The sequence below is a fragment of the Pristiophorus japonicus genome, chromosome 8, assembly GCF_044704955.1.
Source record: "Pristiophorus japonicus isolate sPriJap1 chromosome 8, sPriJap1.hap1, whole genome shotgun sequence".
NCBI lineage: Eukaryota > Metazoa > Chordata > Chondrichthyes > Pristiophoridae > Pristiophorus > Pristiophorus japonicus.
Window position 1 is genome coordinate 237740822 of NC_091984.1, and position 23381 is coordinate 237764202.

Below are 23381 nucleotides of genomic sequence, written 5' to 3' on the forward strand. Positions count from 1 at the left end.
GAAGGTCTGTGATAGGGTGGGGGGGCAGGAGAGATTAAATGACAAAAGGGATGATGGTGCAAGGCAGAAGGAGACGGCACTTGGACAAGTGAAGAAACAATAGATGGGTCCAGAGAGGATGTAAATGGGAATGGGAGAGTCATCAACAGTTGCCGTGGGAGAGAACACGGAAAAAAAGATGGCCAGAGGTTACGGTCTGAAATTGTTGAACTCGATGTTGAGTCCAGAGGCTGTAAAGGGCCTAAACGAAAGATGGGGTGCTGTTCCTCGAGCTTGCGTTGAGCTTCATTAGAACAGAGCAGGAGACCGAGGACGGAGAGGTCAGAGTGGGAGTGGAGCGGGGAATTAAAGTGACAGGTGACCGGAAGCTCAGGGTCACCTTACGGACTGAATGGAGGTGTTCCGCAAAGCGGTCACCCAATCTACACTTGGTCTCCCCAATGTAGAGGAGACCGCATTGTGAGCAGTGAATACAGTATACTGCATTGCAAGCAGTACAAGTAAATCGCTGTTTCACCTGGAAGGAGTGTTTGGGGCCCTGGACAGTGGGAAGGGAGGGGGTAAAAGGGCAGGGGTTGCATCTCCTGTGCTTGCACGGGAAGGTGCCGCGGGAAGGGGAGGGTCTGCTGGGGATGACTGCGGAATGGACCAGGGTTTCGCGGAGGGAGCGTTCCCCCAGAATTGGATTGTACTGTCGGGTGAGCTGTCTGTCGGGCGACAGACCCCGGCACCTCAGAGCCATCATTTACACCAGTCCCAGGGTCCAATTTTTCGTGATCGTTAGCGTTTCAAAACCGACCCAAACAAATTTCTAGGACATTTCTAGCAAATCCAATTTTCAACGGGCCTGATCTACCCCAATGCTTTCTGAATATGGCTCCAAGCGAGAGAGTGCCTGATCCCAACCACCTCAAGCCTGCTGTCTCCATACTCCTTTAAAGAAAGACTTGCATTTCTATAGCACCTTTTATGACCACCGGACGTCTCAAAGTGCTGACAGCCAATGAAGTACTTTTGAAGTGTAGTCACTGTTGTAATGTGGGAAACGCAGCAGTCAATTTGCGCACAGCAAGCTCCCACACACAGCAATGTGATAATGACCAGGTAATCGGTTCTTTAGTGATGTTGGCTGAGGGATAAATATTGGCTCAGGACTCTGGAGAGAACTCTCCTGCTCTTCTTCCAAATAGTGCCATGGGATCTTTTATGTTCACGTGAGAGAGCAGACAGGGCCTCGGTTTAACGTCTCATCCGAGCGCTCCCTCAACACTGCCCCTCCGACAGTGCGACACTCCCTCAGTACTGCCCCTCCGACAGTGCAGCGCTCCCTCAGTGCTACCCTTCCGACAGTGTGGTGCTCCCTCAACACTGCCCCTTCGACAGTGCGACACTCCCTCAGTACTGCCCCTCCGACAGTGCGGCACTCCCTCAGTGCTGCCCTTCCGACAGTGTGGTGCTCCCTCAGTACTGCCCCTCCGACAGTGCGACACTCCCTCAGTACTGCCCCTCCGACAGTGCAGCGCTCCCTCAGTGCTGCCCTTCCGACAGTGCGGCACTCCCTCAGTACTGCCCCTCCGACAGTGCGAAACTCCCTCAGTACTGCCCCTCCGACAGTGCAGCGCTCCCTTAGTGCTGCCCTTCCGACAGTGTGGTGCTCCCTCAGTACTGCCCTTCCGACAGTGCGGCACTCCCTCAGTACTGCCCTTCCGACAGTGCAGCGCTTCCTCAGTACTGCCCTTCCGACAGTGCGGCACTCCCTCAGTACGGCCCCTCCGACAGTGCAGCACTTCCTCAGTACTGCCCTTCCGACAGTGCGGCACTCCCTCAGTACGGCCCCTCCAACAGTGCGGCACTCCCTAAGTACTGCCCTTCCGACAGTGCGGCACTCCCTCAGTACGGCCCCTCCAACAGTGCGGCATTCCCTCAGTACTTCCCCTCCGACAGTGCGGCACTCCCTCAGTACTGCATTGGGAGTGTCAGCCTAGATTTTTTGTGCTTAAGTTCCTGGAGTGGGACTTAAACCCACAACCTGGTGACTGAGAGGCGAGAGTATGCCCACTGAGCCACAGCTGACACCTAAGGTAGTGTGGGAGGAGGCTCGTGTGGACCAACACAGGCCAGTTGGGCCGAATAGCCGATTTCTGTGCTGTACATTCACGTAGAACGTATCTGCATCCAAAAAATGGTCTCCATCTCTGCGAGTAGAGCCACTTGATCCCTGCAGTGATTGTTGGTTGCACCAGAGGGCGCTACTGCACCTAACAGGGCCTCTGCAATTTGCTCAGGCAACGGCTGCACAACATTCACTGAACTGATATCACTGCTTCCAGCTCTCACCTGCTCCGTATAATAGCTTCTTATTCCAGCCATTTATCAGGTCTTTCAATAACATTGTTTCACCTCCAGGCTTATTTCTCTGGAATTTATGGTTAAAAACACTTGTCTTTTTACCTGGATGGCGGCAGATTAGGAAAAGGGGAGGTGCAACGAGACCTGGGGGTCATGGTTCATCAGTCACTGAAAGTGGGCATGCAGGTACAGCAGGCGGTGAAGAAGGCAAATGGTATGTTGGGCCTTCATAGCTAGGGGATTTGAGTATAGGAGCAGGGAGGTCTTACTGCAGTTGTACAGGGCCTTGGTGAGGCCTCACCTGGAATATTGTGTTCAGTTTTGGTCTCCTAACTTGAGGAAGGACGTTCTTGCTATTGAGGGAGTGCAGCGAAGGTTCACCAGACTGATTCCAGGGATGGCTGGACTGACGTATGAGGAGAGACTGGATCAACTGGGCCTTTATTCACTGGAGTTCAGAAGGTTGAGAGGGGAATCTCATAGAAACGTATAAGATTCTGACGGGACTGGACAGGTTAGATGTGGGAAGAATGTTCCCGATGTTGGGGAAGTCCAGAACCAGGGGACATAGTCTTAGGATAAGGGGTAGGCCAATTAGGATTGAGATGAGGAGAAACCTCTTCACTCAGAGTGTTGTTAACCTGTGGAATTCCCTGCCGCAGAGAGTTGTTGATGCCAGTTCATTGGATATATTCAAAAGGGAGTTAGATATGGCCCTTACGGCTAAAGGGATCAAGGGGTATGGAGAGAAAGCAGGAAAGGGGTACTGAGGGAATGAACTCATTGAATGGTGGTGCAGGCTCGAAGGGCCGAATGGCCTACTCCTGCACCTATTTTCTATGTTTCTATGTTTCTATGTTTCACGGGATATGATGTGCAATCCACTCACGAACAGCTATTTGGGAGCTCACCCTTGGCTGGTATGTGAAAGGGTTGAAAGAATAGGGACACACACAGGACGAGGAGTGGGCCCTTTGGCCCACAGGAGCCTGATCTGCCATTTTGTTAGCCATGAAATAGCCATAGCTATGATTTGGTGGCCATTACAGAAACGTGGTTGCAGGGTGGCCAAGACTGGGAATTAAACATACAGGGGTATCTAACAATTCGGAAAGATAGACAAGAAGGGAAAGGAGGTGGGGTAGCTCTGTGAATAAAGGATGATATCAGGGCAGTTGTGAGAGACGATATTGGCTCTAATGAACAAAATGTTGAATCATTGTGGGTGGAGATTAGAGATAGTAAGGGGAAAAAGTTACTGGTGGGCGTAGTTTATAGGCTCCCAAATAATAACTTCACGGTGGGGCGGACAATAATCAAGGGAATAATGGAGGCATGTGAAAAAGGAACGGCAGTAATCATGGGGGATTTTAACCTACATATCGATTGGTCAAATCAAATCGCACGGGGTAGCCTTGAGGAGGAATTCATAGAATGCATATGGGATTGTTTCTTAGAACAGTATGTTACAGAACCTACAAGGGAGCAAGCTATCTTAGATCTGGTCCTGTGTAATGAGACAGGAATAATAAACGATCTCCTAGTAAAAGATCCTCTCGGAATGAGTGATCACAGTATGGTTGAATTTGTAATACAGATTGAGGGTGAGGAAGTAGTGTCTCAAACGAGCGTACTATGCTTAAACAAAGGGGACTACAGTGGGATGAGGGCAGAGTTGGCTAAAGTAGACTGGAAACACAGACTAAACGGTGGCACAACTGAGGAACAGTGGAGGACTTTTAAGGAGCTCTTTCATAGTGCTCAACAAAAATATATTCCAGTGAAAAAGGGCGGTAAGAGAAGGGATAACCAGCTGTGGATAACCAAGGAAATAAAGGAGAGTATCAAATTAAAAACCAATGCGTATAATGTGGCCAAGGTTGGTGGGAAACTAGAAGATTGGGAAAATGTTAAACTACAGCAAAGAATGACTAAGAAATCAATAAAGAAAGGAAAGATAGATTACGAAAGTAAACTTGCGCAAAACATAAAAACAGATAGTAAAAGCTTTTACCGATCTATAAAACGGAAAAGAGTGACTAAAGTAAATGTTGGTCCCTTAGAAGATGAGAAGGGGGATTTAATAATGGGAACTGTGGAAATAGCTGAGATCTTAAACAATTATTTTGCTTCGGTCTTCACAGTAGAAGACACAAAAACCATGCCAAAAATGGCTGGTCACGGGAATGTGGGAAGGGAGGACCTTGAGATAATCACTATCACTAGGGGGGTAGTGCTGGATAGGCTAATGCTGGATAGGCTAATGGGACTCAAGGTAGACAAGTCCCCTGGTCCGGATGAAATGCATCCCAGGGTATTAAAAGAGATGGCGGAAGTTATAGCAGATGCATTCGTTATAATCTACCAAAATTCTCTGGACTCTGGGGAGGTACCAGCGGATTATAAAGCAGCTAATGTAACGCCTCTGTTTAAAAAAGGGGGGCAGACAAAAGGCAGGTAACTATAGGCTGGTTAGTTTAACATCTGTAGTGGGGAAAATGCTTGAAACTATCATTAAGGAAGAAATAGCGGGACATCGAGATAGGAATAGTGCAATCAAGCAGACGCAACATGGATTCATGAAGGGGAAATCATGTTTAACTAATTTACTGGAATTCTTTGAGGATATAACGAGCATGGTGGATAGAGGTGTACCGATGGATGTGGTGTATTTAGATTTCTAAAAGGCATTCGATAAGGTGCCACACAAAAGGTTACTGCAGAAGATAAAGGTACGCGGAGTCAGATGAAATGTATTAGCATGGATCGAGAATTGGCTGACTAACAGAAAGCAGAGAGTCGGGATAAATGGGTCCTTTTCGGGTTGGAAATCGGTGGTTAGTGGTGTGCCACAGGGATCGGTGCTGGGGCCACAACTGTTTACAATATACATAGATGACCTGGAAGAGGGGACAGAGTGTAACGTATCAAAATTTGCAGATGACACAAAGATTAGTGGGAAAGCGGGTTGTGTAGAGGACACAGAGAGGCTGCAAAGAGATTTAGATAGGTTAAGCGAATGGGCTAAGGTTTGGTAGATGGAATACAATGTCGGAAAATGTGAGGTCATCCAGCTTGGAAAAAAAAACAGTAAAAAGGAATATTATTTGAATGGGGAGAAATTACAACATGCTGCGGTGCAAAGGGACCTGGGGGTCCTTGTGCATGAGTCCCAAAAAGTTACAGCAGGTAATCAGGAAGGTGAATGGAATGTTGGCCTTCATTGCGAGAGGGATGGAGTACAAAACCAGGGAGGTCCTGCTGCAACTGTATAGGGTATTGGTGAGGCCGCACCTGGAGTACTGCGTGCAGTTTTGATCACCTTACTTAAGGAAGGATATACTAGTTTTGGAGGGGGTACAGAGACGATTCACTAGGCTGATTCCAGAGATGAGGGGGTTACCTTATGATGATAGATTGAGTAGACTGGGTCTTTACTCGTTGGAGTTCAGAAGGATGAGGGGTGATCTTATAGAAACATTTAAAATAATGAAAGGGATAGACAAGATAGAGGCAGAGAGGTTGTTTCCACTGGTAGGGGAGGCTAGAACTAGGGGGAACAGCCTCAAAGTTTGCAGATGACATTAAGCTGGGTGGCAGTGTGAGCTGCGAGGAGGATGCTATGAGGCTGCAGAGCGACTTGGATAGGTTAGGTGAGTGGGCAAATGCATGGCAGATGAAGTATAATGTGGATAAATGTGAGGTTATCCACTTTGGTGTTAAAAACAGAGAGACAGACTATTATCTGAATGGTGACAGATTAGGAAAAGGGGAGGTGCAACGAGACCTGGGTGTCATGGTACATCAGTCATTGAAGGTTGGCATGCAGGTACAGCAGGCGGTTAAGAAAGCAAATGGCATGTTGGCTTTCATAGCGAGGGGATTTGAGTACAGGGACAGGAAGGTGTTGCTACAGTTGTACAGGGCCTTGGTGAGGCCACACCTGGAGTATTGTGTACAGTTTTGGTCTCCTAACCTGAGGAAGGACATTCTTGCTATTGAGGGAGTGCAGCGAAGGTTCGCCAGACTGATTCCCGGGATGGCGGGACTGACCTATCAATAAAGACTGGATCAACTGGGCTTGTATTCACTGGAGTTCAGAAGAATGAGAGGGGACCTCATAGAAACGTTTAAAATTCTGATGGGTTTAGACAGGTTAGATGCAGGAAGAATGTTCCCAATGTTGGGGAAGTCCAGAACCAGGGGTCACAGTCTAAGGATAAGAGTTAAGCCATTTAGGACCGAGATGAGGAGAAACTTCTTCACCCAGAGAGTGGTGAACCTGTGGAATTCTCTACCACAGAAAGTTGTTGAGGCCAATTCACTAAATATATTCAAAAATGAGTTAGATGTAGTTCTGACTACTAGGGGGATCAAGGGGTATGGTGAGAAAGCAGGAATGGGGTGCTGAAGTTGCATGTTCAGCCATGAACTCATTGAATGGCGGTGCAGGCTAGAAGGGCCGAATGGCCTACTCCTGCACCTATTTTCTATGTTTCTATGTTTCTATGATGATAGATTGAGTAGACTGGGTCTTTATTCGTTGGAGTTCAGAAGGATGAGGGGTGATCTTATAGAAACATTTAAAATAATGAAAGGGATAGACAAGATAGAGGCAGAGAGGTTGTTTCCACTGGTCGGGGAGACTAGAACTAGGGGGCACAGCCTCAAAATACGGGGAAGCCAATTTAAAACCGAGTTGAGAAGGAATTTCTTCTCCCAGAGGGTTGTGAATCTGTGGAATTCTCTGCCCAAGGAAGCAGTTGATGCTAGCTCATTGAATGTATTCAAATCACAGATAGGCCAGCGGGAGTCGAGCAGTTCGAGCAGTCAGTCGAGGAGGCGGGAGCTCGGAGCAGCGCGAGTCCGGGGTCGGCGAGAGGCCTATAAAGGCCAGCGGGAGTCGAGCAGTTCGAGCAGTCGGTCGAGGAGGCGGGAGCTCGGAGCAGCGCGAGTCCGGGGTCGGCGAGAGGCCTATAAAGGCCAGCGGGAGTCGAGCAGTTCGAGCAGTCGGTCGAGGAGGCGGGAGCTCGGAGCAGCGCGAGTCCGGGGTCGGCGAGAGGCCTATAAAGGCCAGCGGGAGTCGAGCAGTTCGAGCAGTCGGTCGAGGAGGCGGGAGCTCGGAGCAGCGCGAGTCCGGGGTTGGCGAGAGGCCTATAAAGGCCAGCGGGAGTCGAGCAGTTCGAGCAGTCAGTCGAGGAGGCGGGAGCTCGGAGCAGCGCGAGTCCGGGGTTGGCGAGAGGCGTGTCGGTGCAGCTACAGGGAGAAGGCAAAGAAAGAAACAAAGGTGACGTCACAGCCTAGGGGGTAAGTGATTGGCTGGTGATTGGTGAGTAGTTTTTCTTTTTCTTCTTATATTAGTCAGTAACTTTTAACATTGTTGTTGCCAATTTAAGTGTATCTAAGGGTTAAGTCATGGCAGGAGAGCTCGGTCGGGTGTTATGCTCCTCCTGTACCATGTGGGAACTCAGGGACACTTCCGGTGTCCCTGACAACTACATGTGCAGGAAGTGTATCCACCTCCAGCTCCTGACTGTCCGTGTTGCGGAGTTGGAGCTGAGGGTGGATTCGCTCTGGAGCATCCACGATGCTGAGAATGACGTGAGTATCACGTGTAGTGAGTTGGTCTTACCGCAGGGAAAGGGTCCACAGCCAGATAGGGAATGGAAGACCAGCAGGAAGAGTAGTGCAAGGAAGGTAGTGCAGGGGTCCCCTGTGGTCATCCCCCTGCAAAACAGATACACCGCTTTGGGTACTGTTGAGGGGGATGACTCATCAGGGGAGGGCAGCAGCAGCCAAGTTCATGGCACCGTGGCTGGCTCTGCTGCACAGGAGGGCAAGAAAAAGAGTGGGACAGCGATAGTGATAGGGGATTCAATGGTGAGGGGAATAGATAGGCGTTTCTGCGGCCGCGACCGAGACTCCAGGATGGTATGTTGCCTCCCTGGTGCAAGGGTCAAGGATGTCTCGGAGCGGGTGTAGGACATTCTGAAATGGGAGGGAGAACAGCCAGTTGTCGTGGTGCACATTGGTACCAACGACATAGGTAAAAAAAGGGATGAGGTCCTACGAAACGAATTTAAGGAGCTAGGAGCTAAATTAAAAAGTAGGACCTCAAAAGTAGTAATCTCGGGATTGCTACCAGTGCCACATGATAGTCAGAGTAGGAATCGCAGGATAGCGCAGATGAATACGTGGCTTGAGCAGTGGTGCAGCAGGGAGGGATTCAAATTCCTGGGGCATTGGGACCGGTTCTGGGGGAGGTGGGACCAGTACAAACCGGACGGTCTGCACCTGGGCAGGACTGGAACCAATGTCCTAGGGGGAGTGTTTGCTAGTGCTGTTGGGGAGGATTTAAACTAATATGGCAGGGGGATGGGAACCAATGCAGGGAGACAGAGGGAAACAAAAAGGAGGCAAAAGCAAAAGACAGAAAGGAGATGAGGAAAAGTGGAGGGCGGAGAAACCCAAGGCAAAGAACAAAAAGGGCCACTGTACAGCAAAATTCTAAAAGGACAAAGGGTGTTAAAAAAACAAGCCTGAAGGCTTTGTGTCTTAATGCAAGGAGTATCCGCAATAAGATGGATGAATTAATTGTGCAAATAGATGTTAATAAATATGATGTGATTGGGATTACGGAGACGTGGCTCCAGGATGATCAGGGCAGGGAACTCAACATTCAGGGGTATTCAACATTCAGGAAGGATAGAATAAAAGGAAAAGGAGGTAGGGTAGCATTGTTGGTTAAAGAGGAGATTAATGCAATAGTTAGGAAAGACATTAGCTTGGATGATGTGGAATCTATATGGGTAGAGCTGCAGAACACCAAAGGGCAAAAAACGTTAGTAGGAGTTGTGTACAGACCTCCAAACAGTAATAGGGATGTTGGGGAGGGCATCAAACAGGAAATTAGGGGTGCATGCAATAAAGGTGTAGCAGTTATAATGGGTGACTTTAATATGCACATAGATTGGGCTAGCCAAACTGGAAGCAATACGGTGGAGGAGGATTTCCTGGAGTGCATAAGGGATGGTTTTCTAGATCAATATGTTGAGGAACCAACTAGGGGGGAGGCCATCTTAGACTGGGTGTTGTGTAATGAGAGAGGATTAATTAGCAATCTCATTGTGCGAGGCCCCTTGGGGAAGAGTGACCATAATATGGTGGATTTCTGCATTAGGATGGAGAATGAAACAGTAAATTCAGAGACCATGGTCCAGAACTTAAAGAAGGGTAACTTTGAAGGTATGAGGCGTGAATTGGCTGGGATAGATTGGCGAATGATACTTAGGGGGTTGACTGTGGATGGGCAATGGCAGACATTTAGAGACCGCATGGATGAATTACAACAATTGTACATTCCTGTCTGGCGTAAAAATAAAAAAGGGAAGGTGGCTCAACCGTGGCTATCTAGGGAAATCAGGGATAGTATTAAAGCCAAGGAAGTGGCATACAAATTGGCCAGAAATAGCAGCGAACCTGGGGACTGGGAGAAATTTAGAACTCAGCAGAGGAGGACAAAGGGTTTGATTAGGGCAGGGAAAATGGAGTACGAGAAGAAGCTTGCAGGGAACATTAAGGTGGATTGCAAAAGTTTCTATAGGTATGTAAAGAGAAAAAGGTTAGTAAAGACAAACGTAGGTCCCCTGCAGTCAGAATCAGGGGAAGTCATAACGGGGAACAAAGAAATGGCAGACCAATTGAACAAGTACTTTGGTTCGGTATTCACTAAGGAGGATACAAACAACCTTCCGGATATAAAAGGGGTCAGAGGGTCTAGTAAGGAGGGGGAACTGAGGGAAATCTTTATTAGTCTGGAAATTGTGTTGGGGAAATTGATGGGATTGAAGGCCGATAAATCCCCAGGGCCTGATGGACTGCATCCCAGAGTACTTAAGGAGGTGGCCTTGGAAATAGCGGATGCATTGACAGTCATTTTCCAACATTCCATTGACTCTGGATCAGTTCCTATGGAGTGGAGGGTAGCCAATGTAACCCCACTTTTTAAAAAAGGAGGGAGAGAGAAAACAGGGAATTATAGACCGGTCAGTCTGACCTCAGTAGTGGGTAAAATGATGGAATCAATTATTAAGGATGTCATAGCAGTGCATCTGGAAAATGGTGACATGATAGGTCCAAGTCAGCATGGATTTGTGAAAGGGAAATCATGCTTGACAAATCTTCTGGAATTTTTTGAGGATGTTTCCAGTAGAGTGGACAAAGGAGAACCAGTTGATGTGGTATATTTGGACTTTCAGAAGGCTTTCGACAAGGTCCCACACAAGAGATTAATGTGCAAAGTTAAAGCACATGGGATTGGGGGTAGTGTGCTGACGTGGATTGAGAACTGGCTGTCAGACAGGAAGCAAAGAGTAGGAGTAAACGGGTACTTTTCAGAATGGCAGGCAGTGACTAGTGGGGTGCCGCAAGGTTCTGTGCTGGGGCCCCAGCTGTTTACATTGTACATTAATGATTTAGACGAGGGGATTAAATGCAGTATCTCCAAATTTGTGGATGACACTAAGTTGGGTGGCAGTGTGAGCTGCGAGGAGGATGCTATTAGGCTGCAGAGTGACTTGGATAGGTTAGGTGAGTGGGCAAATGCATGGCAGATGAAGTATAATGTGGATAAATGTGAGGTCATCCACTTTGGTGGTAAAAACAGAGAGACAGACTATTATCTGAATGGTGACAGATTAGGAAAAGGGAAGGTGCAACGAGACCTGGGTGTCATGGTACATCAGTCATTGAAGGTTAGCATGCAGGTACAGCAGGCGGTTAAGAAAGCAAATGGCATGTTGGCCTGCATAGCGAGGGGATTTGAATACAGGGGCAGGGAGGTGTTGCTACAGTTGTACAGGGCCTTGGTGAGGCCACACCTGGAGTATTGTGTACAGTTTTGGTCTCCTAACTTGAGGAAGGACATTCTTGCTATTGAGGGAGTGCAGCGAAGATTCACCAGACTGATTCCCGGGATGGCGGGACTGACCTATCAAGAAAGACTGGATCAACTGGGCTTGTATTCACTGGAGTTCAGAAGAATGAGACGGGACCTCATAGAAACGTTTAAAATTCTGACGGGTTTAGACAGGTTAGATGCAGGAAGAATGTTCCCAATGTTGGGGAAGTCCAGAACCAGGGGTCACAGTCTGAGGATAAGGGGTAAGCCATTTAGGACCGAGATGAGGAGAAACTTCTTCACCCAGAGAGTGGTGAACCTGTGGAATTCTCTACCACAGAAAGTAGTTGAGGCCAATTCACTAAATATATTCAAAAGGGAGTTAGATGAAGTCCTTACTGCTCGGGGGATCAAGGGTTATGGTGAGAAAGCAGGAATGGGGTACTGAAGTTTCATGTTCAGCCATGAACTCATTGAATGGCGGTGCAGGCTAGAAGGGCTGAATGGCCTGCTCCTGCACCTATTTTCTATGTTTCTATGTTTCTATAGATAGATTTTTAACCAATAAGACAATTAAGGGTTATGGGGAGAGGGCGGGTAAGTGGAGCTGAGTCCACGGCCAGATCAGCCATGATCTTGTTGAATGCCGGAGCAGGCTCGAGGGGCTAGATGGCCTACTCCTGTTCCTAATTCTTACGTTCTTATGTTCTTATGAAAAATGTATCTTTTCATCCTCATCCCTTGCCTTTTATAAAGCGTTACATCGAATGTACAGCCCAGAAACAGGCCATTGGGTCCCACCGCTCCGTGCCGGGGTTTATGCTCCACACCAGCCCCCTCCCACCCCTCTCCCTCTCACCCCATCACCATATCCTTCTCTTCCTTTCTCCCTCGTGTGAAGCACTTTGAGACCTCCGGATGTCATGAACGGTGCTATATAATTGCAAGATTGAACTGGATGGGCTCGTTTCTCTCGAAAAGAGAAGGCTGAGGGGTGATCTGATTATGAAGGGGTTTAAGGTTATGAAGGAGTTTGAGAGGGTAGATGTAGAGAGGATGTTTCCACTTGTGGGGGAGACCAGAACTAGGGGCCATCAATATCAGACAGTCACTAATAAACCCAATGGGGAATTCAGGAGAAATTTCTTTACCCAGAGAGCGGTGAGAATGTGGGACTCACTGCCACAGGGAGGGGTTGAGGTGAATAGTATCGATGCATTTAAGGGGAAGCTGGATAAACACATGGGGGAGAGAGGAATAGAAGGATATGGTGATGGGGTGAGATGGAGAGGGGTGGGAGGGGGCTGGTGTGGAGCATAAACCCCGGCACGAAGCGTGGGACCCAATGGCCTGTTTCTGGGCTGTATATCCGGTGTAATCCTGTGTAATTTAATAGAGGCATACAAAATCTTGAAGGGTTTTGATAGAGTAAATAAGAAGAAACGGTTTGCAGGGGCAGGAGGGTCGGGTAACCAGGGGGATACAGATTGACGATAATCGGCGATGGAACCAGAGGGGGAGATGGGGAGAATGTTTTTACGCAGCGAGTTGTTGTGATCGGGAACGCGCTGCCTGAAAGGGCGGTGGGAGCAGATTCAATAGTGACTTTCAAACGGGAATTGGATAAATACTGGAAGGGGAGAAAATTAGCAGGGATCTGGGGAAAGAGCGGGGGGAGTGGGACTGATTGGATCGCTCTGTCACAGAGCCGGCACAGGAACGATGGGCCAAATGGGATCCTCATGTGCTGTGAGACTCTGTGAGGGAGTAAGTGAGAGGCATTCGTGACATTTATCATTTCTTTCTCTAAACAGAGGCTAACGTTTTAATTATATTTCAGCCTCCATCAGAGGAAATCCTTCAGCTATTAAGTTAGAAGTGTACTGAGGGTTGTGTCGTGTTGGGATCTGGTCTGTACAATCAATCCATGCCCAGCAAAGGTGATTTTATATAACTGCAGTCTGAATCACCCATTGTCAAAGTCCTGACCACTGGAGCAGCTCCCTGCATTGAACGCATTCACTACAAACACTCACATAAATAGACAGGGAACACTGGAGAGATGGCCATCAGCATTCAGACCTTGAAAAGGATTAAAATTATACTCGAGGGCCAACAGAACAAAGTGCTGGCAGCAGATCTCACCCTGAGCATTTATAAAGGTGCCGCAATGTTCGAACTGCAAATGACGTGGTTGAATGTGCTGGTAACAAGCCCGGACACGATGGGATATCACACGAGTTGAGGGCACCACACAGTGCAAGGCAGAATTAAGTTTCTTCCTGAATATCACTTCCTCTAGCTGTTCCTCAAATAATTCCAAGCCTTTGGCCTCCACTACTCGGCATCCAATGTGCTGATTCGCTCTTTGCAGATCAGGAAGGTCAATGGAATGTTGGTCTTTATTGCAAGGGGGATAGAGTATAAAAGCAGGGAAGTCCTGCTATAACTGTACAGGGTATTGGTGAGGCCACACCTGGAGTACTGCGTACAGTTTTGGTCTCCATATTTAAGGAGGGATATACTTGCATTGGAGGCTGTTCAGAGAAGGTTGATTCCTGAGATGAAGGGTTGTCTTATGAAGAAAGGATGAGCAGGTTGGGTCTATACTCATTGGAGTTTAGAAGAATGAGAGGTGATCTTATTGAAACGTATAAGATTCTGAGGGGGCTTGATGGGATAAATGCAGAGAGGATGTTTCCCCTCATGGGAGAATCTAGAACTAGGGGGCATAGTTTCAGAATAAGGGGTCCCCATTTAAAACGGAGATGAGGAGGAATTTCTTCTCTCAGACTGTCGTGAATCTTTGGAATTCTCTGCCCCAGAGAGTTGTGGAGGCTGGGTCATTGAATATATACAGCAAGAGGGATGTATCTATGGAATTACAAACTGTACCTTTGAAGAAGAAAGCTTCTCCTCTGATCTGAGCCACAGCATCGAAGTTGGTATTGCATCTGTCAGGAACATCTGTTCTGGGTCTACAGGAGAAAAAAAAAATCAGATCAGAAATATCTTTCTTTTATCATCATCATGGGCGGTCCCTCGTATCGAGGATGACTTGCTTTCACACAAAAAAGGGACGAGTTCACAGATGTTTCAATGAAGAATCTGATATTCCAAATCCCGAACGACATGTTGATGCCTGTGGGTGGATTTTTTTAACGTGTGGCCGTTGCACACCAGCCATCACACGGGCTTGACAGAGCGAGGTCTCGGTCCAGTGGCAAGGATTGACCAAGACGAGTGGACCCAGTGCGCACACACATATCGCACAGTGTGGGCTGGCGGCAGTGCGGCGAATGTTTATGGCAGAGGAGCAACGAGGGATCGTGGCGGAGGCAAATGAGGGTACGGGGCCCAGAAGAGCCGAGGGCCCTGGGGCAGCACGGGCCAGCCCACACTGCTTTCTTTTCTGTACATACGCCAATCTGTGGGGCGCAAGTTCGGAACAGATTAGCTGACACTTTGTTGTCTCTGTAATTAGTTCTGATCCGATGGAGTGGGCCCATCTGGCAGGCAGCAGCTTGGGACTGACTCAGTGAATGGACAGAGAGTACCCGAGGGAGAAACAGTCTGTTCAGCCTCATCAAATCTGTGTCCCAGCAGTGACGATCCTGCCTGATATGTGACTGTGTAAGGAAGGGTGTTTATGCTGAGGTGCAGGATGTGAGTGATTGGGGACGGAAATGTCTTTCCATTGCAGCAATGCCCACATCCCGAGAATTAATTTAAAATATTGAAAATATAGCAACTTTAATGTAGCATAGAGTGGATAGCAGAGGGGGTCAACAACCAGGGGGCATGGATTTAAAGTAATTGGGGGGAGGTTTAGAGGGGATTTGAGGGGAAATTTCTTCACCCAGAGGGTGGTGGGGGTCTGGAACTCACTGCCTGAAAGGGTGGTAGAGGCAGAAACCCTCACCACATTTAAAAAGTACCTGGATGTGTACCTGAAGTGCCGTAACCTGCAGGGCTACGGACCGAGAGCTGGAAAGTGGGATTAGGCTGGGTAGCTCTTTGTCGGCCGGCGTGGACACGATGGGCCGAATGGCCTCCTTCCGTGCTGTAAATTTCTATGATTCTAAAACGTCCCAAGGCAAAAATCCACACAAGGAGATGATAGGGCAGATGACCAACAGCTCGGTTAACGAAGTAGGTTTGAAGGAGCACGTTAGAGAATCATAGAATGAAGGGAGGAGGCCATTCAGCCCATTGAGCCCGTGCCGACTCTCAGTCAGTCCCCCTCCCCCACACCTTCCCCGTAGCCCTGCGGTTTTATTTCCTTCAGACACTTATCCAACTCCCTTTTGAAAGATAAGATTGAGTCCTCCTCCAACACCCTCTCAGGCAGCGCATTCCAGATCCTAACCACTCGCTGCGTAAAAAAGCTTTTGCTTAAGTCGCCTTTGGTTCTTCTGCCAATCACCTTAAATCCGTGTCCTCTGGTTCTCGACCCTTCTGCCAATAGGAACAGTTTCTCGAAGGAGGAAAGAAAGGTAGAGAGGTTTAGGGAGGGAATTCCAGAGCTCAAGGCCCAGGCAGCTGAAAGCACGGCCCTGCTAAATAGAAAGACTTGCATTTATATAGCGCCTTTCACGGCCACCGGACGTCTCAAAGCGCTTTACTGCCAATGAAGTACTTTTGGAGTGTAGTCACTGTTGTAATGTGGGAAACGCGGCAGCCAATTTGCGTACAGCAAGCTCCCACAAACAGCAATGTGGTAATGACCAGATAATCTGTTTGAGTTATCGTGATTGAGGGATAAATATTGGCTCCAGGACACTGGGGAGAATGCCCCTGCTCTTCTTCGAAATAGTGCCATGGGATCTTTTACATCTTTTACACCTGAGAAAGTAGACGGTGCCTCGGTTTAACATCTCATCCGAAAGACGGCACCTCCGACAGTGCAGCGCTCCCTCAGCACTACCCCTCCGACAGTACAGCGATCCCTCAGCACTGCCCCTCCGACAGTGCGGCACTCCCTCAGTACTGCCCCTCCGACAGTGCGGCACTCCCTCAGTACTGCCCCTCCGACAGTGCAGCGCTCCCTCAGTACTGCTCCTCCGACAGTGCGGCGCTCCCTCAGTACTGCCCCTCCGACAGTGCGGCGCTCCCTCAGTACTGCCCCTCCGACAGTACAGCGATCCCTCAGCACTGCCCCTCCAACAGTACAGCGATCCCTCAGCACTGCCCCTCCGACAGTGCGGCACTCCCTCAGTACTGCCCCTCCGACAGTGTGGTGCTCCATCAGTACAGCCCCTCCGACAGTGCAGCGCTCCCTCAGTACTGCTCCTCCGACAGTGCAGCGCTTCCTCAGTACTGCCCCTCCGACAGTACAGCGCTCCCTCAGTACTGCCCCTCCGACAGTGCAGCACTCCCTCAGTACTGCCCCTCCGACAGTACAGCGCTCCCTCAGTACTGCCCCTCCGACAGTGCAGCACTCCCTCAGTACTGCCCCTCCGACAGTGCGGCGCTCCCTCAGTACTGCCCCTCCGACAGTGCAGCGCTTCCTCAGTACTGCCCCTCCGACAGTACAGCGCTCCCTCAGTACTGCCCCTCCGACAGTGCAGCACTCCCTCAGTACTGCCCCTCCGACAGTACAGCGCTCCCTCAGTACTGCCCCTCCGACAGTGCAGCACTCCCTCAGTACTGCCCCTCCGACAGTGCGGCGCTCCCTCAGTACTGCTCCTCCGACATTGCAGCACTCCCTCAGCACTGCACTAGAGAGTCAGCCTGGATTTTATTTTTGCGCTCCAAGTTGAGTGATGTTGGTTTCACAGTCTTCTCTTCCTTTAATTGGCTACAACGAGGGGTGGTTGGGGGAGCGGGGCAGGGTGGAACCGCCAGTCCAACCGATACTCACTGAGCTGTTGGCCGTTTTCCTGGTGGTTCTGGGAGCATCGGAGGGTCCGATGAATTTTCCATTTTGGTTTGGCTGGTGGGAAACAGCAGCTCTTTCACACCTGAATGTGGAGAGAAAGGGAAAAACAGACACACACTGAAACCGAATTGAATAAAATAATCTAACCAAGTTTGAAAGTGTAGTCACGTAATGTCTCCTGTGAAAGGTGTTAATTCTATCGCCTTGTTATCCCTGGCTAATGCAAGTGCTTTCCAACAGAGGGTCTCCACACAGCCACAACGAAATTGCTTCATTCCCATTTAGATCGGAGCAGTCTTCTCCATTGTGCTCATGCATTAAATCAACGAGTGACACTTCGAATTAGCAACATCCTTTCCAGTTCACTGACTATCCCATTTACTCTTTTACACCCAGTTAGTCAGTCAGCTGAGTACTCGTCAGACAGGAGGAACAGTGAGGAAGATTTGATGAAAGTCGACTAAACTACTTTGAATTAATTTAAAGCACTCCTTTTGCCATCCATTGGAAAACACTTTAACCCTTTGACAGCCTTGCCTTTGTGAACCGTTCATCTCATTTGATTGCATTTGAGCCAGTCATCTGTCAAAAGGTCGTGGGTTCAAGTTCCACTCCGGGGACTTGAGCACAAACATCTAGGCTGACATTCCCAGTGTAGTACTGAGGGAGCGCCGCACTGTCGGAGGGGCAGTACTGAGGGAGTGCTGCACTGTCGGAGGGGCAGTGCTGAGGGAGTGCTGCACTGTCGGAGGGGCAGTACTGAGGGAGCTCCGCACTGTCGGAGGGGCAGTACTGAGGAAGCGCCGCACTGTCGGAGGGGCAATACTGAGGGAGCGCCGCACTGTCGGAGGGGCAGTGCTGAGGGAGCGCCGCACTGTCTGAGGGGCAGTACTGAGGGAGCGCCGCACTGTCGGAGGGGCAGTGCGGAGGGAGCGTCGCACTGTCAGAGGGGCAATACTGAGGAAGTGTTGCACTGTTGGAGGGGCAGTACTGAGGGAATGTTGCACTGTCGGAGGGGCAATACTGAGGGAGTGCCGCACTGTCGGATGGGCAGTGCTGAGGAGCGCCGCACTGTCGGAGGGGCAGTTGAGGGAGTGCTGCACTGTCGGAGGGGCAGCACTGAGGGAGCGCCGCACTGTCGGAGGGGCAGTACTGAGGGAGTGCTGCACTGTTGGAGGGGCAGTACTGAGGGAGCGCCGCACTGTCGGATGGGCAGTGCTGAGGAGCGCCGCACTGTCGGAGGGGCAGTTGAGGGAGTGCTGCACTGTCGGAGGCAGTACTGAGGGAGTGCTGCACTGTCGGAGGGGCAGTACTGAGGGAGTGCTGCACTGTCGGAGGGGCAGTACTGAGGGAGTGCTGCACTGTCGGAGGGGCAGTACTGAGGGAGCTCCGCACTGTCGGAGGGGCAGTACTGAGGAAGCGCCGCACTGTCGGAGGGGCAATACTGAGGGAGCGCCGCACTGTCGGAGGGGCAGTGCTGAGGGAGCGCCGCACTGTCTGAGGGGCAGTACTGAGGGAGCGCCGCACTGTCGGAGGGGCAGTGCGGAGGGAGCGTCGCACTGTCAGAGGGGCAATACTGAGGAAGTGTTGCACTGTTGGAGGGGCAGTACTGAGGGAATGTTGCACTGTCGGAGGGGCAATACTGAGGGAGTGCCGCACTGTCGGATGGGCAGTGCTGAGGAGCGCCGCACTGTCGGAGGGGCAGTTGAGGGAGTGCTGCACTGTCGGAGGGGCAGCACTGAGGGAGCGCCGCACTGTCGGAGGGGCAGTACTGAGGGAGTGCTGCACTGTTGGAGGGGCAGTACTGAGGGAGCGCCGAACTGTCGGAGGGGCAATACTGAGGGAGCGCCGCACTGTCGGAGGGGCAGTGCGGAGGGAGCGCCGCACTGTCAGAGGGGCAATACTGAGGGAGTGCTGCACTGTCGGAGGGGCAGTACTGAGGGAGTGCTGCACTGTCGGAGGGGCAGCACTGAGGGAGCGCCGCACTGTCGGAGGGGCATTACTGCACTGGGATAATTGGCCCTGATCTTGTGCTCAAGTCCCTGGAGTGGTTTGATCTTTGGGTTAACTTATTACCCAACAATTACCGGCGGTTTTCAACAACCCTCCCATTCCCTCACCCACCCCTGCAATCGACCCCCCTCCCCTCCACCATAATCCCCCTCACCCCTCACCTCCGCCCCCACAATCCGCCCTCCCTCTCCCTCACAGTCCCCCCCTCCCCTCCCCCACAAATCCCCCTCCACTCCCCCCACAATCCCTCCTCCCCTTCCCTCTCAAAGTCCCCCCTCTCCCCCCCCACACAATCCCCCCTTCCCCCCACAGTTCCCCCTCACAGTGCCCCCCTCCCCTCCCCCACAATCCGCCCTCCCCTCCCCCTCACAGTCCCCCCTCCCCTCCACCTCGCAGTCTCCCCTCCCCCTCGTAGTCCCCCCTCCCCTCCCCCTCACAGTCCCCCCATCCCCTCTCCCCACACAATCCCCCCTCCCCCTTGTAGTTCCCCCCCCCCCCGCAATACCCCCCACCCAAAAAAGTTAACATTTGCCCTTTAGTCTTTAATAAAAGATGATTAGCACCTCGTGTTGGTCGCAGGGCCCAGGCCTGTGGCCAGTATCTGTGCGTTATGCAGATAGATCAATGCACCAATCCCCTGCTCATTTCCTCTTCGCTCAAAACAATAAAAACGGTTTAAGTTTAAGCTGTGAATATCTGGGGCGGTCACACTAATACATTTCTGTGGGACACAAGTGAAGGTTGTTCCTCCTGACCCACAATGCAGCTGGAAGTCGGCTATATATCCCTCCAGACCCTTCGATTTTTATTAAATTCTCACACTGATTGATTGGCCCAGAAAATTCATAAATCCTTAAGTACTCAGCTGGTGGACAAACTCGAGTACATCAAATTCAGGCTGGGCGTGAAATAGATGGCAACAGGGACAGGAGGGGAATGGCATTGAGAATATTTTTAGCTGGAATTATAGATTGTTTTTTTTATTGAGGAATTTTTCTTGAGGTCTGCGTGTGAGCAGTGTAACTGAAACTAGGAACGCAGGAATTACTAGACGGAGCAAGACCCAGGTTCATCGAGTTCACCTTCCCCACGGTCCAATGATAATAGACTTGTTGACTAATCGCAGCGATTAATATCTTATAAGAACATAAGAAATAGGAGCAGGGGGCAACCATTTGGCCCCTCTGGCCTGCTCCGCCATTCAATAGGATCATGGCTGATCTGATCTTGGCCTCAACTCCACTTCCCCGCCCACTCCCCATAACCCTTTGCTCCCTTATCGCTCAAAATTCTGTCTCTCTCCACCTTAAATATATTCAATGACCCAGCCTCCACAGATTTCTGGGGCAGAGAATTCCACAGATTCACGACCCCCTGAGAGAAGAAATTCCTCCTCATTTTCATTTTAAATGGGCGACCCCTTATTCTGAAACTATGCCCCCTAGATCTCGATTCCCCCCACGAGGGGAAACATCTTCTCTGCATCTACCCTGTCAAGCCCCCTCAGAATCTTACACATTTCAATAAGATCACCTCTCATTCTTCTAAACTCCAATGAGTACAGGCCCAACCTGCTCAACCTTTCCTCATAAGACATCAACAACGGGTCTACAACAGACCCAGACACGAGGTGAGGAATACCCCCAGTGGGGGAAGAGCTTTGGGAACCAGAGGCCCAAAGTCCCCTGTTCCCCCCGCCCCAGCTCGCCACACGGCACAGCTCACATTGCTCACATACTGGATCCCACAGTGTTATTTCTGAAAGGAATTTCTCTAAGTTGCATGTCATTGAGACCACTTCCCACCATTTCCCGAGATAATAAATAGAAGAAAAAAATGCACTCGTCCAAACCGTATATCTGCCAGATTCTCAGCCGGTCATGGTAAGGCAGGTGATACTGGAGAGGGTCACCCACAGGGCCCTGGTAGTAAGGTCTCATTATGGAGTCATTGGCTGAGCAATGAGACAGGCCAATGGCATGCCCAAATTCATGGACCGCGACAGCAAACAGGTCCATCTTCCGGGGATCTGAAACAAACAAAGACAACTTCTGAAACTGGCTCATAGATTGGTCGTCACTCTTTTCACTTCAAATCCTTGTTTTCGAATCCCTTCCGTGGCCCCTTCGCCCCTCCCTATCTCTGTAATCTCCTCCAGTGTTCTCGCTCAAGCCAACATCCCCAGCATCGAAGCACTGACCACACTCGACCAGCTCCGTTGGGCGGGCCACATAGTCACATGCCCGACACGAGACTCCCAAAGCAAGCGCTCTACTCGGAACTCCTACACGGCAAGCGAGTCCCAGGTGGGCAGAGGAAACGTTTCAAGGACACCCTCAAAGCCTCCTTGATAAAATGCAACATCCCCACCGACACCTGGGAGTCCCCGGCCAAAGACCACCCTAAGTGGAGGAAGTGCATCCGGGAGGGTGCTGAGCATCTCGAGTCTCGTCGCCGAGAGCATGCAGAAACCAAGCGCAGGCAGCGGAAGGAGCGTGCGGCAAACCAGTCCCACCCACCCCTTCCCTCAACCCACCTGTGACAGAGACTGTAATTCCCGTATTGGACTGTTCAGTCAGCTGAGAACTCACTCTTAGAGTGGAAGCAAGTCTTCCTCGATTCCGAGGGACTGCCGATGATGATGATGATGAATTTCCTCCAGCAACTGCCCCCTCCCCTCCCTCCCTGAGATCTCTGCGCTCCTCCAATTCTGGCCTCTTGACCATCCCCCGGTTTCCATCGCTCCACCATCGGTGGCCGTGCCTTCAGTTGCCTGGGCCCCTGGAACTCTCTCCCTAAACCTCTCCGCCTCTCTCTCCTCCTTAAAAAATACCTCTTTGACCAAATTTTTAGTCATCTGACCTAATATCGCCTTATGGGCTCGGTGTCAATTTTTGTTTGATAATCGCCGCTGCGAAGGCCAGTTACACAGGAACAGGAGGAGGCCATTCAGCCCCTCGAGCCTGCTCCACCATTCAATCAGATCATGGCTGATCTCTATCTTAACTCCATCTACCCGCCTTGGCTCCATATTCTGTTGTCTAGAAAAAATCTATTGATCTGAAATTTAAAATGATTAATTGAGCCAGCAGCAACTGCTTTCTGTGGGAGAGAGTCCCACACTGCCACCGCCCTTTGTGTGAAGAAGCGTTTACGAACTTCTCTCCTGAACGGCCTGGCTCTGATTTTAAGGTTAACCCTTTGCCCTAGCCACCCACCCCCCCGGCAGAAATAGTTTCTCTCTGTCGACCTTATTAATTCCTTTCAAAATTCTAAAACAGCACAATCAAATCACTCCTTAATTTTCTATAAGCCAGAGACTACAACGCTCTCCTCACAATCTAACCCTTGGAGCCCGGTAACATTCTGGTGAAATCTGCGCTGCCTCCTTCCAAGGCCGATATATCCGGTGCACAGTGCTCCCGGTGAGGTCTAACCAGGGCTTTGTACAGCTGCAGTAAAACTTCCTCCCCATTACATTCCAGCCCTCTAGTTATAAAGACCAAGATTGACCCTTTTTACAGCCCAGTTTTTGCCCGGGGGGGGAGGGGGGAAATTGCCCGGGGATTAGCGGAGGCGTTGCCTTGCTCGCGGTTCGCGCCCCAGGCCGCCGCGCTTGCCGAACCCTCACCGTCCCGTTTCGACCCCTTGCCCCGCGAGACCGGCAGACATCCGCTCTCGGGGCGGCGCTTAAAGGGAGGGGGGGCGGGCGCCATCTTTCTTTGCGTGCCGACTCTCAGGTCGGCTCGACCACGGTGCAGCTCGGTACTCTGTCTTGGGTGCCTGGCAGCCGGCCGGGTCTCAATCTGCCCTGGGGGGAGGCGCCCTGGGGGGAGGCCGTGTGGAGCGCGCGGCGACCCCGCCCCCTTCAGCGAGGGGGGAGGGGCATTGAAGCGCGTCAGCGCCAGGCGGAGGCGCCCATGTAGCGTTTCCCTGGTTACCGCCCCCCCCCGGGCGTGCGAGATTGGGGTCCGCTTCCATTGAGGGGAGCTGAACACAATTCAGCGGTGGGGGTGTGTGTGTGTGTGTGTGTGGGGGGGGGGGGGGGAGGATGGTTACCGCCCCCATTCGGGGCGCGAGGGGGGAATTTCGACCCCTAATGATCCATCGGTCTTTTTGATTACGTTGTAGAGCCCCGCGCGCCTTGCCAAACCCAGGGGGGGACAGATCACAGTCCCCACATGCCCCATTCGCGTCGGGTGCTGGGGTTTATAATCGGCCCCCCCGACTACCGATTAA

General features: G+C 50.8%; 1 protein-coding gene across 1 annotated transcript in view; it reads right to left on the reverse strand.

Moving 5' to 3' along the window:
* The window catches only part of mmp17a (matrix metallopeptidase 17a), a 115792-nt gene that overhangs the window by 17324 nt on the left and 75087 nt on the right, over positions 1 to 23381 (reverse strand). Inside the window, exons 5-7 of the mRNA XM_070886411.1 lie at positions 20995 to 21171; positions 17112 to 17211; positions 14144 to 14226 (exon numbers count right to left, since the gene is read on the reverse strand). Of these exons, the coding sequence (XP_070742512.1) occupies positions 14144 to 14226; positions 17112 to 17211; positions 20995 to 21171 (360 nt within the window). The remainder of the gene's footprint in view (positions 1 to 14143; positions 14227 to 17111; positions 17212 to 20994; positions 21172 to 23381) is intronic.